Below are 15,426 nucleotides of genomic sequence, written 5' to 3'. Positions count from 1 at the left end.
ATGGTAGGTTTTCAGGGTGCACCTCTATAGTAGAGCCCTCGAGAATACCAGTGTGGTGTATATTTCAGGGGTGTAGCAACGCATCAACAAAAAGGGCCCTATTTCCAGGATGGTCCAAGAAGGATGGGAGTGAGGATGGGTTGTACATTGTCACCAATGAAATGTATTCCGGGGTGTGGCATACTGGAAAGCCTGTAGATCTTCAGCAAGGTAGTTTTAAAGGTCAGCTCAAGAGGGCTGAGAACAAGGGTCTAGGGCCTGTCAGTTATATCAATGAACTATGCCGGCAGAGGCCAGGGAGTCAGCAGCAGAACGATCCAGTGTGGTACTCCTAGGGGACCGTTCTTTAGCGTGTTGCTTACAAACCACCAGAGGGCTTCTGCCGGGGTGTGAAGAAAGCAGAATTTTCCAATAAAGTCCACCCTGAGACGGGCCGGGAAAAGCATGCCAAAGTGTAATCAGCAGTGCCGCCTTGGCGCCAGTGAATTTGCAGCAGGCTTCGTGGGCCGCCATTGTGAAGTCTGGGAGAGGGAGATCTTGTCCCTTGCCAATGGAGTGGGCCCAGCTCTCGCGCTAGTTGAGGGGCTTTATCTCGGTCCTGGTAATTGAGGCACTGGGCGATGATTGACCACGTTGGTGCTCCATGAGAGGTGCAGGGGTCAAGGGATCTATGTGCCCGCTCAACAACAAAGGTTGATGTAAAATATTGGCAACAAAGAAGTTTAGAGAGGAGATGTCCTACAAACAGATCAAAATAGGCTGTGTCTGTGGATTTCACAATACCCAGTATACGGACGTTGTTGAGGTGGCCATGGGTCTCTTAGTCCTCATTTTTGATAGCTATTGTTTTGAGGCCGAGTTTCAGTTTCTCTAGGTGCTGAACTGTTGTAACGGCTCCATCCTCTATCCCAGATCTGCACTCTTCCGCACCGTTCAGATTAGTGTTTTCACGGTCCAGGCACTCCCCCATATGATCAGGGCGGCCAGTGACAGTGTCAAACAGAGTCGATTGCATGAAAGCCTGCTCAGAGTTCGGCCACAAATGAGTCTACACCAGGCAAATGTAGGGTATCAGAACCCCCTTTCTCACAAGCATATCAGGCGCATCAGTCACAGTTTTTCAAAGGGTAATTTGTGGTGCGTTGGATCTCTGCACACCACGTCTGGAGTGGGCAGTTCCAGTGGGCAGTTCTCTGCATCAAGATGAACTAAGCAGATGACCAAAGGATGTAGCTCAGTGTTGTGCATCTAAGGGGCTCTCTGGCGGTAGGTGGCCTTGGGTCAGTGGTTGTGGGGGTGGGGGTTGGACATCTGGTTCAGGCCAGTGCTGAATTGCGGGGGAAAAGTTAGATCATCCCAGCTTTATCCAGAAGGACCCTTATGTCTTCCATCACTGGCAGATGGGTATCCGGGGGGGCTGAACCTGGTACACCCAATCGCGGTGGTGGGGAGGGCGAGTCAAGGCCTCAGGTCAGGATCCTGGCCTACAGTGCAGGGGGTGGTGGGGTGCAGCACGATGTGCAACAGGGGGCTGCAGAACTCCCTCTTCTGAGTTGGCCAGGAAGTTGAGGAGCTGTGAAGAACATGCTGATGAGGTAGTCCTTCCAAAAAGGTTTCGAAGAGCGTTTACAAGGCATCTGTTGCCCAGTGTGCAGAGGAGCAAAAGTAACCATCCTGCCCCACCAGTTATTTCCAGATGCAGTTTCATTGTGCCTTCAGCGCTGCTCCTAGGTTGGCAAGGGAGTCAGTCGCACCCCTAGGCCGCATCAAGTCTCCCCGTCACTTCTGTGATGGGTCCAGGCATCATCCAGACATCAGCACAGTTCCAGAATGGGGGGTTGGGGCACGGAGAACCTATGAAGTGGTGGTGGGGCTCAGATCATCGCAGAGAGTTTATGGGCAGCCCAGCGAGGTCCAGTGACCTTGTGCCTTAGGCTCACCAGTGGCCACTGTCAACGCAGGACCTCCAAGGTGAGGGGCAGGTCGTCAGGTGCTCCGTGCAGTTGGGTATCACAGCAGCGCACAGCATCCTACAAATTGGTGCATATCAGGCCCCATATGTCTACAGGGCAGAGAAGAGCACCATGGGTTCTCATGGACGTAATATCTGACCCACCAGCTCCGTTTGCAGGGCGGAATTTGCCAGAGCATCAGTGCAGTGCAGCCATCTTGGTTGCCGGCATGGCCACGCCTTTTCCACTTAGGTTACTGATGTCTTTTTTAAATGGGTTTGTGTTCAAGTTGCTACAGGCCAAGCATGATGTAATGTTTAGAAAGGATATTAATGATTGGTAAAACCAAGTCTGATGTTGCATCATATATTTGTCCTTTTCAATCTTGTGAAAGAATCCTAAACCTAAAGTGTGACCAGCTGCATAGGTTAGGACCTTCACCACTTGACGGGAACCAAAAGCCATCACATTTTCCACAATATCTTGGCAAAGTTTTAGGTTGGTTGTCAGCCCACACGTTAATGTTTCCCATCATCATAAGGTTCTGTCCATTATTTAGGTCTAGTCACTTCTTCCACTTCTACGGAGCAGCACCTCTCACTTGACAGTGTGGCATGGAGAGGCCACAGTTCTGTTTTTTGTAATATGAATGTCTTAGGATTTAAGTTTTTTTTTTGTAGTTTGTGGGAAAACACCAAATACAGATTTAATGCTTGTCTGTCTGAGAAAAATAACCATTGCAACCTTAGAATAACTTTAAATGGTGTTTTCCCCATCTTTGTTTAGTGTTTGAAATTGAATGCTGAAATTTCCAAAAACATTACACATTCTATATATGACCCGTTCTAATGTCAATTCGAAAAAACAGATCTCAAAGGGGAAGCCAGGGTTTGTTTCTTTTGCTGTTTTCTCAAAACCAATGACCACATGTTTAACTGCAAATAAACCGAAGAAATAAACAATTTAAAGACAGCATTCATGTGCTAGACGTTGGGGAGCACTAATGAACATCAGAGATGCATTCCTCATGATAGAGTCTCTTTGTTGTCACAATCAAAAATCAAACACGGACACAGTCACCTCTGCAACTCAACCACTAACTGATGGACAATGGACAGTCGGTGAATGCTGCAAAAACAACAGTAACAAAAATAACTGGGTTTTAAAATAGATTTTTAGATTTAATTTGTTGATTGTCCTCTTGCAATGGTTTCAGTAAAATGCAAACTAGATCTGAAAGGCATCTCACAACTTTATATGGAACTAAAGATAAAAGCAGCAGCTTATAATCAGGAAGGAACGTGGCAGAAGATATGGGATATGGGCAGGACAGTAGTTTAAAAACTTCCACTGAAGAGGAGCGATGGGTTAAGCCACATAATGAACCTTTTTGAAAGAGCTTGCATAAGAGGAAGATCTTAAATTATTTATTTGTGAAATGAAAGAGGTTTTTTGTGAAGATTTATGGATTGAGAGTTCCAAAAGCTTACCCTAAAAGGATTCAGTGACTGACTGCTTCATTACTTTGAGTATAATACCTCTTTACAATACTGTTATTTTTAGTGACTGGTTTCAGCTTGCTGTCAATTTAATCACAATAGTTGGTTCCCATCTTATCACATTCCCCAGGGAAGTTGTAACGGAACCTGTGATGTGATTTTAACCAGTTAGTCTCGAAAAACACTCTAATGTACTGTTGGTTCTGCCTGAGGACCCACTGCCTTCTTTTCCAATCAGAATGACCCTTTACTCCCTGGTATTATTGTGGACCAACAAACGGAACAGAAAATATCAACCCAGATTCTACAGTAGGGGTGTGTGGAAGGTGAGTAAATAAGACAGTAAGTTAGGGAAAAGAAGATGGAACAAAGGTTGGGAAACACTTACCATTCTTGTCCGAAATCTTTCTGAATTGCTCCAGGAGCTCCTCTTCTGACCGGAAGGGGGAATATTTGTATATAAGTTCGGTCTCAATGGAAAATTTCTCCATGTTCTCAGTGATAGGCTCACGTGTTATTGTATTCCATGTGGGGAGAGGGACAATCACCTACAGTAAAGCAAACATCAATTTATGGAGAAAGCTCTTCCCTTGTTCTAGGGTACATGGCAACGTGTATCTACATTAGAACGGGCTGGACCTTCTATACTGCCTGCATAAAACCATCTATTTGTGTGACATATCAATAATACAGTTATTTGTCACTGCCAAACCCCTGGTATACTATTAATTCAATGTCAAACAAACTGTGATATATAACCACAATGGTCCTTAAGTACAACAAATTGATCATCTTCACAAAAAACTAACCTCATCAATGCCTTCTTCCTCGTGGAATGTGCGGGACAAAAAGAGGCATGTCATGGCATCATCTTTCTTTGTAAAAAGAATAAAATCCTTCCCAATACGCATGGAACCTCTAAAATTTGATAAAGAAGAAAATGGTTACAGAAGCAGCAAAGGAAAGGAAAAGCATAACTACATATAGAGTTAAACAATAACTCCCAGACAATTAAAGGGTTTTAAAAACTAAGTAGACCCAGGGCCATTTATACCAATTCTGTGGTGCTCTACTGAACGAAGTACGTAGCACTTGCTACATAATTGATCATATGCTGTTTAATTGGCTAATTTCAATAAAAAATAAATTGTTTCTTGCTAAAATGAATCCAATTTTACCAAAAAAGCTGCACACACCGTGGAACACAGCCAATGCAAGCATGTCTGCAACAATACTGTAGGTGGGAATTATGTCTGGAAAAGTTGAGAAATTAAGAAGTTAGATGGAGATACCTTGAAAATTGCAGTGGAAGTAAGCCTCATCTTCTCCAAATCCCTATCCTGCCTGCTTCCTAGATGCCCAAATCCTTATCCTTTTCTTGAAGGCTGATCCTCAGCAGTTCAGCTCTTGATCTTCTCCAGCTTTTACCTCAAGGATTGGCATTTCTATTTTTAAAGATAGAATTTCAGTAGAGTGACAACCACAAGGGGTCTGGGAATACAGTGTAGGGTGGAAGGAGCCCATCAGAGCCCTGGAATAAAGATAAAACTCCTACAGGGAGTTCCTGAGCTCAGACAGCAGGCCTACCACTAGGCCCTGCCTCTCAGTGGTCTGGGCTCATACTAGGCTAGTATCCCACAAAATTGGGAAGTTTAAGATACTAACAATCAATTGGCTCTTTACTTGACAACTGGGTCTGAAACCTTTCGTATTGCAAACCCACCTTCCATTAATCTACATTCATATCCCTCCAGCAAACCCCCTCCCACACTATAGGATAAGAAATTTTAACTGGCCTTTAAACATAAATGCAGTGGACTTTAATATGTGCTGCAATCCTCAAGTGGCACCTAACTGTCATGGTTTACTTCCACAGCACATGCTATGGCATTATAGGAAAGTTGAATGTGCCAATCCAGTTTTAAGCTAATTTCAATATGTTTTAATGCTTAGAGCATACACACTGCGGTTTTCTCAGACCAAGATTAAAAGCAGATGAGTCCCACACAATGGAACAACTTAAGGTGACCAACCTAAAAGGGGTCAATTTGCAACACAGTCCCCCTCAGATTAAAGGTAAATTAATCCCCATCTCCGCTGCCTAACTCCCCATGCAAGGAGTATATAATCCCTCCCAACTTTCTCAGCCAGGCTCCAGTCCCTCTTTCCTCAGGACCCTCTCCATATCAGAGAAACCACACTACCCACTTTCCAGGTCCAAATAAAATCTATATCTAACCTGTCTGCTCTTAAATTCGAGTTTCCCACCTTACCACAAAGTGCACTCTCACCAGTTTCCTCCAGTATTCACAAAGTTTCACGACCCAGCATTTCCTTCCACAGAATTAAAGCCCATAATAGTGTCCCCTTTCCCTCACCAAAGTCTCTACTTCCTTGTAGAAGCCTTAGGCCCCAACACGGCTTCCAACACACAACTCCATCCCCAATACCACAACTGCCCATTGCGGACCCTCTCCCTGACTCAAGAAAGCATGTCTCAACTAAGTACCTTGACCACTCCAAGTACCTGAACAGCACTTTAGGAATTACCCGCATGATTCTTTTTGATTCTTCTCACTCACTCCCTTTATGCTTCCATATCGAGGATATACTAGACATCTTAAACAAGGAAATGAAAACTGTTTCAACTAATCCGAAATCCACAAGCCTCTACACTAAACAAATCGATAAGCTCATTTTCTTCATCATGAAACCAAGACTACAGAACAGAAAGTAATGGCTATCCCCAGAGACAACAAAGTTCAGTGACCTAAGTTTGCCCACCACTGTCTCAGAGGATGATACCATTCCTCATTCCTCACTGAAACATAGCTAAATGTCTTCTATACTTCATTGATGGATATACTGGCTCCCACAAAATTGATCATCAAATGCTTAGATCGTGAGGGGAACTCTGGTGGTAGTAGTGCAGCTATTCATAGAAACTCCTAACAACTGAACAGTTTCAGTGTCAAGAATCTTATCACTTTCAAGAGTCTAGGCACACCTGCAGGATCAAGGCTAAGATCCACATTATATACTACCAGCAGCTGACAAACAACTCTTCATCAAGCAAATGACGGATTTCAGCACAGAACAATCTTTCCTGCCCACTAACATAACCTTCGTGGGAGACTTCCGGCTCCACTGGAATGAGTTGAGAGACTCAGGTAACTCAAGTAGGAGATTTCCTTAGCAACAACAAACTCATTGAAGTTTGTGTGTGTAGGACTTTCAAAAAAGGTTCTACACTTGACCACTTGATAGCTGAAGTAGGGTCCCTTCCCACTGACTCCATACAATTGGTAAACTGGTCTGACCACCAAAAGTGAGATCGTACCATCCTCTTCGATCTCACTTTTGAAAGATTGTTACCTAAAGGACAAGTCTACAGGCCTAAATGATAAATATGAGAGAAAAAAAAAAAATCGACCCAACGAGGTGTTATAGAAAATCATGTTGCATTTCAAACACATCAACAGTTTACGAGAGCAACCAATCTGGCTTCGTAATACAAATAAATCATAACTGATGTAAAGGATGAAGTGGCTCCTTTTAAATTCAAGAGGCAAAAAAACAAACTCTCCTTTTTGTGATACAATAAGGATCTCACTTAAGACATGAGATTGTTCAGACTGAATGAGATAAAACCCCTCGACTAGCATCGGACTCAACTTAAAATTAAAGGTTCAGGTATGTCTTCAATGCGAAACCCTCCTTCTTTAGGACCCAAGTAGAGAACGCAAGAAACTGCAGCAGAAAAATCTTCAACATCAGAAATGTAACAACTTTGTCCTAAATTGAAATCTGCCATTAATTCCTCAATGGAGAGGTGCAAGTTCTCTAAACACTTTGCTGAAAAGATCAGGAGGATCAATTGTTCGCTTTCATTCGACTCATTTGGCAAACATCTCCTACCGCCTAGCCTGAAGCGCAATGCTTCTGGGAACAAATTCAGGGTAGTGAACAAAGAAACTCATCAAGACAATAAGAAACACAAGAATGATTTCATACACCGCAGACCAAGTCCCCTCCACCTTACTCAAGGAGTTAAGCTACCTCATCTCCCGTTTCTGTGCACAAGAGATTAATTCCTCACTAACTCAAGGCAAACTCCTAGACTATCCAAAGAGGGAGATGACCCTAAAGACTAAACTTCCACCTATTTCTTAAACTCAATTTCCTGGCAATTGTTTTGGAAAGCTGCGCTCTGACAGATCTTGGGCAAAATAACAATGACTATGGCCTGCTGGACAACTTCACGCCTGGCTTCACAGCTGGCGGCAGCACTGAAACAGCTAATCAACAGATCATGGACAACACTCTTAAACTGGATAAAGATGACTTCTGCCTACTCCTTGAGCTATATGTGGTATTCGATAAAGCAAGTCATAACATTCTAACGACACTCTCAAGGATTAAATAGGGGTAGATTGCATAGTCCTGAGCTGGTTCTGCTCTTGCTATAGCAAACGGTCCAAACATATTAAACTGAATGGGTCCCTGTTGAACCCGGCAGTGTGGGAAAGTACCGTCTTTCTTGGTATGGTTACCCCCTTTTTCTGCCTGATGTCAGTGTGTTTGACTGTGTTTACTGGGATCCTGCTAACCAGGAACCCCAGTGATTATGCTCTCTCTCTCCCAAACTCTGTATTTCATCCCACATTTGGCATACTGGTTCCCACATGTAAGTCCCTAGTATATGGTACCTAGCTACCCAGAAACTGTGGGGCCTGGGGACCCAGATGGGCTCCAGCATGTATTATGTCACCCATAGGGAGCCTATGCAAACTGTTCAGCTGACCTGCCATTGCAGCCTACATGAAAGGATGTATGCACCCTGTGGGACTCCTGTGGGTGCTGCCTGGGTTTCTGTGGGCTCTCTTGATCTCTGAGGGTCCCCTGTGACTCCCCCTCCTGGGTTGAGTCCTCCTGCACCTTGCTGGTTCCCGGCAGCTCCACTTTCCTCCAACCGCAAAGATTGCCTTTGCCAAGGCTTGTTGGAAGAATCTGGACAGGCAACCCAGTCTGCAATCTTGTATTAGGCGTGGGATATCACCTGCATCCTCCAAAAACACGACTGTCTTCAGGGGGCAGTTATGCCCATCCTGTGTTCATCGGTAACCAACTCCTGCATTTTCAGTGTGGTGGGTAGGTGCTTCTGCCCCCACTGGGCTCTGTCGTGCCTTCTGGACTTTCCCCCCCTGCTCTTCAAAGTTCTTCCTTCACTGGAATCCACTGCTGGGGTCTTGCAGTCTCTTCTGGGTATTGCATTTCTTCTCTTTTGTTCTTTGTGGGTAGTTTGGGGGAAAATCCACTGATTCACTCCTTCCTTCCTGGTTGCGGGGGAGGAGGTGTTGTGGTACTTACCTCAGTGGTTTTCTGGTACCCCAGCTCCCCTCGACACATTCCACTTACCTGGTTGGGAGTCCCATATTCGCATTCCATTTCGTTAGTACATGGTTTGGGTTCCCCGTAGGGTCACTATTCACTATTGTGATTTATACTGTTTTTTATCTATTTTCTTTGCCTATCTCTAATTGGATACATTTCACTATCCATCTGGCTATGCCTTGTTTTGATATAGGAGTACCAGTATGGGGTTTTTGGAATGCAAACAACTGTTTAGTTTTCCTAAATGATTTTGTTCTGTCGATGTAATACATTAAAGCTCTCTTAATATCTAATGTATGTAGTGCTCTTTCTGCCACTGAGGCTGGCTGTGGGACGAAGACTGAAAGTTCCACTGCTTGATTTAAATGAAACGGTGATATGACTTTAGGTAGAAATTTAGGGTTTGTGCGAAGTACAACCTTATGTTTGTGTACTTGTATAAAGGGTTGTTCAATAGTGAAGGCTTGTATTTCACTAACTCTTCGTAATGAAGTGACTGCTACTAGAAATGTTACTTTCCAAGTTAGCAATTGAATCTGACAGTAGCGCATGGGTTCAGTGTGGACCCATGAGTCGTGTGAGTACGATGTTAAGATTCCATGAAGGTACTGGTGGGGTTCTTGGAGGTATGATTCGTTTTAGACCCTTCATGAAAGCTTTGATGACAGGCACTCTAAATAGAGATTTGGTTTGTTTATTTTGTAAATAAATAAGCAGAAATTGCTGTGAGATATATCTTAATGGATGAAAAAGCTAAATTAGCTTTTTGTAGGTGGAGTAAATAACCTACAATGTTTTGTATGGTTGCGTCTAAGGGTGTTATGTGTTTTGCTTGGCAGTAGAACACAAATCTTTTCCATTTGTTTGCATAACACTGCCTGGTAGTAGGTTTTCTTGCCTGTTTAATCACTTTCATACATTCTGGTGGAAGATTTAGATATCCAAACTCTAAGATTTCAGGAGCCAGATTGCCAGATAGAGCATTGCTGGATTGGGGTGTCTGATCTGTTGTTTGCTTTGTGTCAACAGGTCCGGTCTGTTTGGGAGTTTGATGTGTGGTACTACTGACAGTTCTAGCAATGTGGTGTACCATGGTTGACGTGCCCACATTGGTGCTATGAGTTTGAGTTTGCTTTGACGCAGTTTGTTGACCAGAAATGGAATGAGCAGGAGAGTGAGAAAGTGTAAGCAAATATCCCTGACCAGTTGATCCATAGAGCATTGCCCTTGGATTGAGGGTGTGGGTACCTGGACGCGAAGTTTTGGCATTTTGCGTTGTGGTTAGTGGCGAACAGATCTAAGTCTGGTGTCCCCCACTGACGAAAGTATTTGTGAAGTACTTGGGGGTGAATTTCCCACCCACTTGTGGGTTTGTTGGTGATCTCGACGGAGGTCGTCTGCTAATTGATTGTGAATCCCTGGAATGTACTGAGCTAGCAGGTGTATGTTGTTGTGAATTGCCCAATACCAATTATTTTGTGCTAGAAGAAAAAGTTGTGATGAGTGGGTTCCTCCCTGTTTTTTAGGTAGTACATTGTTGTCATATTGTCTGTTCTGACAAGAATGTGTTTGTGAACAAGAAGAGGTTGAAAGGCTCTTAGTGTTAGGGATACTGATAGCAGTTCTAAGTGATTTATGTGAAGTTGTTTTTGTTTGTTGTCCCATTGTCCCTGAATATTGTGATTGTTGAGGTGTGCTCCCCATCCAACCATTGATGAATCTGTTGTAAGAATGGCGTGAGGCACAGGGTCTTGAAATAGCCGCACTTTGTTTAAATTTGTGGGATTCCACCACTGAAGCGAAATGTGTGTTTGGCGGTCTATCAACACTAGATCTTGGAGATGACCATTGTTTTGCAAGGCACTGTTGTAAGAGCCGCATGTGTGATCTTGCGTTTGGGACAATGGCGATGCATGATGCCATCATACCCAACAGTTTCATGACAAAACGGACAGTGTAATGTTGGTTTGGCTGGATTTTTGGCAATATGGTGTGGAACGATTGCACTCTTTGTGGACTTGGGCTTGAAAGTGCTTTTTTGGTGTTTGATGTAGCCCCTAAGTACTGCTGAATTTGTGCTGGTTGTAGGTGTGATTTTTGGTAATTTATTGAGAACCCTAGTGTGTGTAGGGTGTTTATTACATAACATGTGTGATGTTGCCACTGTTTTTGAGTGCTGGATTTTACTAGCCAGTTGTCGAGATATGGGAAGACATGTATATGTTGTCTCCTTATGTATGCTGCGACTACGGCAAGGCATTTTTTTAATACTCTGGGAGCTGTTGTTATCCCGAAAGGTAACACTTTGAACTGGTAATATTTTCCCTGTATTACAAATCTGAGATATTTTCTGTGAGCTGGATGGATGGGTATGTGAAAATATGCATCTTTTAGATCCAGTGTTGCCATAAATTATTCTCGTTGTAGCAGTGGGACTATCTTATAGCGTTACCATGTGAAAGTGTTCTGATCGGATGTAGAGGTTGAGAGTCCTGAGATCTAATATTAGTCTTAATGTTTTGTCCTTTGTGGGAATGAGGAAGTACAGGGGGTAAACCCCTGTTCCTTTTTGATGATGTGGCACAAGTTCTATGGCTTGTTTGAGTAATAGTGCCTGTACTTCTGTTTGCAACATTGAAATGTGTTGAGGTGGAGGTTTGTGCGCTTTTGGGGGAATGTCTGGAGGAGTCTGTGTGAACTCTATGCAGTAACGATGTTGGATAATGGATAATACCCAATTGTCTGTTGTGATGGGTAACCAGTGGGCGTGGAACTTTTGCAGTCTTCCTCCCACAGGGGAAGTGTGGTGAGAAAAGGTGGTGGTGGTAAAGTCACTGTTTGGTATTAGTGGGTTGTTTTGAGGATTGGTATTTTCCTCTAGATCTGGGGAACTGTCCTCTGTAGGATCCCCGAAACCCTCCTCTCTGGTATTGCGTCTGGTAAGAGGTTTTGGCTTGTGAGGTAGATGGCTCGGTTGGCTGGGGTGTGAAGCCTCCCCTATATTGAGGCTTTCGAAATTAGCCTCTGTATTGGGATGAATAAAGCGCACCCATTGCTTTGGCAGTGTCGGCGTCTTTTTTCATTTTGTCGATGGCTGTGTCAACTTGTGTGACGAATAATTGTTGTTGATTAAAAGGCATGTTGAGGACAGCCTGCTGGATTTCAGGTTTAAATCCTGATGACCTAAGCCATGCATGTCGCCTAATTTTGACAGCCGTATTAATAGTTCTTGCGGCTGTGTCTGCGGAGTCTAGCGCTGACCTTATTTGGTTATTTGTGATTGCTTGTCCCGCCTCTACTACCTGCTGGGCTCTCTTCTGTTGGTCCTTGGAGAGATACGGAATAATGTCCTTTATCTCATCCCAGTGAGCCCTGTCATATCCGGCTAGTAGGACCTGCAAACTGGCTATACGCCACTGATTGGCTGCCTGTAACGCCACCCTTTTACCTGCAGCATCAATTTTTTTGCTTTCTTTATCTGGAGGGGGTGCGTCTCCAGAGGACTGTGAACTAGCCCTTTTTCTTGCTGCGCTCACCGCTACGGAGTCTGGGGGTAGCTGTTGTGTAATAAAAATGGGGTCTGTGGGTGGTGGCTTATATTGCTTCTCTACCCGTGGAGTTATAGCTCTTCCCTTCCCTGGTTCCTGGAAGATTTGCTGAGCATATTTTAGCATGCCAGGAAGCATGGGTAGACTCTGGTATGTGGTGTGAGTTGAGGACAGTGTGTTAAATAAGAAGTCGTCCTCCAGAGGTTCGGTGTGCATGGCCACGTTGTGAAATGCCGCTGCCCTGGCTAGAACCTGTGTTTATGAGGTGCTATCTTCAGGGGGTGATGGCTTTGATGGATAGCACTCTGGACTATTGTCTGAGACTGGATCATCATAGAGATCCCATGGATCCGTGTCATGTTGTGACTGCATAGTGTGTGATGGAGACTGTGCAGTGGGTGTAGCAGGCGGGAGACAGTTAGTTGAGGAGAATGAGGAGGAGACTGTTGAGGTGAAAACTGAGGAGGCAGAGATTTTTCTCTTGTTTTTGGCACGTTAGCTGGTCAGTGTCCAAACATCCATGGAAGGACAGTTTCCTCTTTGTTCTCAGAGGAGGTGCTGTGAGGATTTTGCCAGTCTCTTTGTGGATTTGTATCCTGGCCTGTTTCTCATCGAAATCCTCCATTTGTGTCAATTCCTCATCAAATCTATGGCTTTCTTTCAATTACTTTAAAAGTCCATGCTCCTCTGTGTAGGTATGCTTTTTCGGCTCCGAAACAGTTTTTTTCGGCACCGAAGGGCCTGGAGTACTTGTCGGCCTCGGCTCCGAAAGTGACTTTCGGGGTTTCGACTCGATGGGTCAGTGCCTTACAATTTCGGAGCCTGTGCCTTGGCTCGAGTCCGAAGGCTTTGTTGTTGGCGTGGCCTTTTCCGGTGCCGAAGATGTTGCTTGGTGACCGGTAGCTTTCGTATGGGTGGAGCCATGGCCTTCCAGCATTGGCGTCCCCAAGGCCTTGTATTTGGGCTTGGATTGGGTCGGGGCAAGCGTACTCATGTGCTGGCCCGCTGTTACTGATCGGTTGAGGTCGGACTCTTGTTCGGAATCGGACCCCCGAACGGAGACGGCAGTGTGGATCATCTCCTCTTCTGCGTCGAGGCGTTCGGTGCTTCTGGACGCCATCTCTAATATTCGCGCTCTTTGGTCTCTTAGAGTCTTTTTCGAGCGGAAGGATCTACAGGCTTCGCAGGTATCCTCTCGATGATCCGGAGATAAACACAGGTTATAAACCAGATGTTGATCCATGTACGGATACTTGGCGTGGCACCACGGGCAGAATCTAAACTGGGTCCGGTCCATGAGGCTTCGACAATACTTTTGGTTGGGCCAACCAGGCCCAAGTTGGGTGCTGGTGCCCCGAAGGGCAAGTAGAGATCTGTATCCGCCGGTACTGAGATGTCGATAATGGATGATACGCGATCGAAAACAATACCGACAAATTTAGATGGTTTGTAAGAATTTTCTGACCTGAACAACCGGAGTGAAGAGGAACACATCGGAACCCGATGGTGGAAAGTGAACAATCTGAGATGGAGTCGATGCCCATGCGCAATGGAGCCGAAAAGGAGGAGTCACTCAGTCCCGTGACTCGAAAAGAGTTCTTTGAAGAAAAACAACTTGTAACACTCCAAGCCCAACACTAGATGGCAGGACCTGTGCATAGCATGTGTATCTGCAGCTACACCTGCCATCGAACACATATATAAATATATATATATATATATATTTTTTTAAATGTCACTTACCCAGTGTACATCTGTTTGTGACGTGTAGTGCTGCAGATTGACATGTTGTGCATATCCTGCCATCTAGCATTGGGCTCCGAGTGTTACAAGTTGTTTTTCTTTGAAGAAGTCTTTTTTCGAGTCATAGGATCGAATGGCTCATCCTGTCAGTGATAGTGCTCATGGGCATCGACTCCTTTGTTAGATTGATTTTGCGCAGAAGGGCATAGGAAGGAGTGACAGTGTGAAAGAATGTAAATGTACAACTACATTTAATAAGTAAATAATATGTCCTTGCAAATATATATATATATATATACACATATGTACAAATGAGTACTGCAACAACTACAGGCTCCTGGGGAGGAGAGAGGGCGTACGTGAATCTGCAGCCCTACACACCACAGACAGATGTACACTGGGTAAGTGACATTTCCCGTTCATTGGCATATGCAGCTGCAGATACACATGCTGTGCATAGACTAAAAAGCAGTCCTCCTCCCAATAAAGTGGTGGCTAGCCTGTAGGTGTTGAAGTGGTCTGAAATAGTGTTTTTAGCACTGCTTGTCCAACATTGGCTTGTTTTTTGATAAAACATCCACACAGTAATGCTTTGTGAATGTATGTGGTGTGGACCATGTGGCAGCCTTGCATATGTCTGCCAATGGGATGTTCCCGAAGAATTCCATAGAGGCACCCTTTTTCCTAGTGGAATGTGCTTTAGGAGTTATCAAAAGTTGCCTTTTTGCTTTAATGTAACATGTCTGAATACATCTCACAATCCATCTAGCTAATCCTTGTTTTGAAATGGGATTACCTTTATGTGGCTCTTGGAAAGCAACAAAAAGTTGTTTAGTTTTCCTGAAATCTTTTGTTCTGTCTACATAGTACATTAGAGCTCTTTCAAAGGTCAAGATTATGTCAAGCTCTTTCAGCAGTTGAGTCTGGCTGTGGAAAGAAGACTGCCAATTCCACTGACTGATTAATGTGAAAAGGTGAAACTAATTTTGGTAAAAATGTGGGGTTTGTCCTCAGTACAACTTTATGTTTGTGTACTTGGAAAAACGGTTTCTCTAGAGTAAATGCCTGAATTTCACTCACTCTTCTTAATTAAGTAATTGCTACTAACAAAGCAACTTTCCATGTGAGAAACTGAATATCACATGAGTGCATGGGCTCGAATGGTGGTCCCATTAGTCTTGTGAGTACGATATTAAGATTCCATGCAGGAACTGGTGGAGTTCTGGGTGGAATAATATGTTTAAGTCCTTCCATAAAAGCCTTTATGACAAGAACTTTAAAGAGAAAAGT

At 44.2% G+C, this 15,426-nt stretch overlaps 1 protein-coding gene across 3 annotated transcripts in view; it reads right to left on the bottom strand.

Annotated features, from left to right (window-relative positions):
- MORC2 (MORC family CW-type zinc finger 2) overlaps positions 1–15,426 on the bottom strand; it is a 353,542-nt gene that overhangs the window by 219,512 nt on the left and 118,604 nt on the right. For all 3 annotated transcript variants that reach the window (XM_069214663.1, XM_069214664.1, XM_069214665.1), the window contains exons 7-8: positions 4,261–4,369; positions 3,840–3,999 (exon numbers count right to left, since the gene is read on the bottom strand). In XM_069214663.1, coding sequence (XP_069070764.1) covers positions 3,840–3,999; positions 4,261–4,369 — 269 coding nt within the window. The remainder of the gene's footprint in view (positions 1–3,839; positions 4,000–4,260; positions 4,370–15,426) is intronic.

Source organism: Pleurodeles waltl, chromosome 11 (assembly GCF_031143425.1).
Source record: "Pleurodeles waltl isolate 20211129_DDA chromosome 11, aPleWal1.hap1.20221129, whole genome shotgun sequence".
Taxonomy (NCBI): Eukaryota; Metazoa; Chordata; class Amphibia; order Caudata; family Salamandridae; genus Pleurodeles; species Pleurodeles waltl.
The sequence above is the reverse complement of the archived record's forward strand: the minus strand, read 5'-3'. Positions and strand labels throughout refer to the sequence as shown.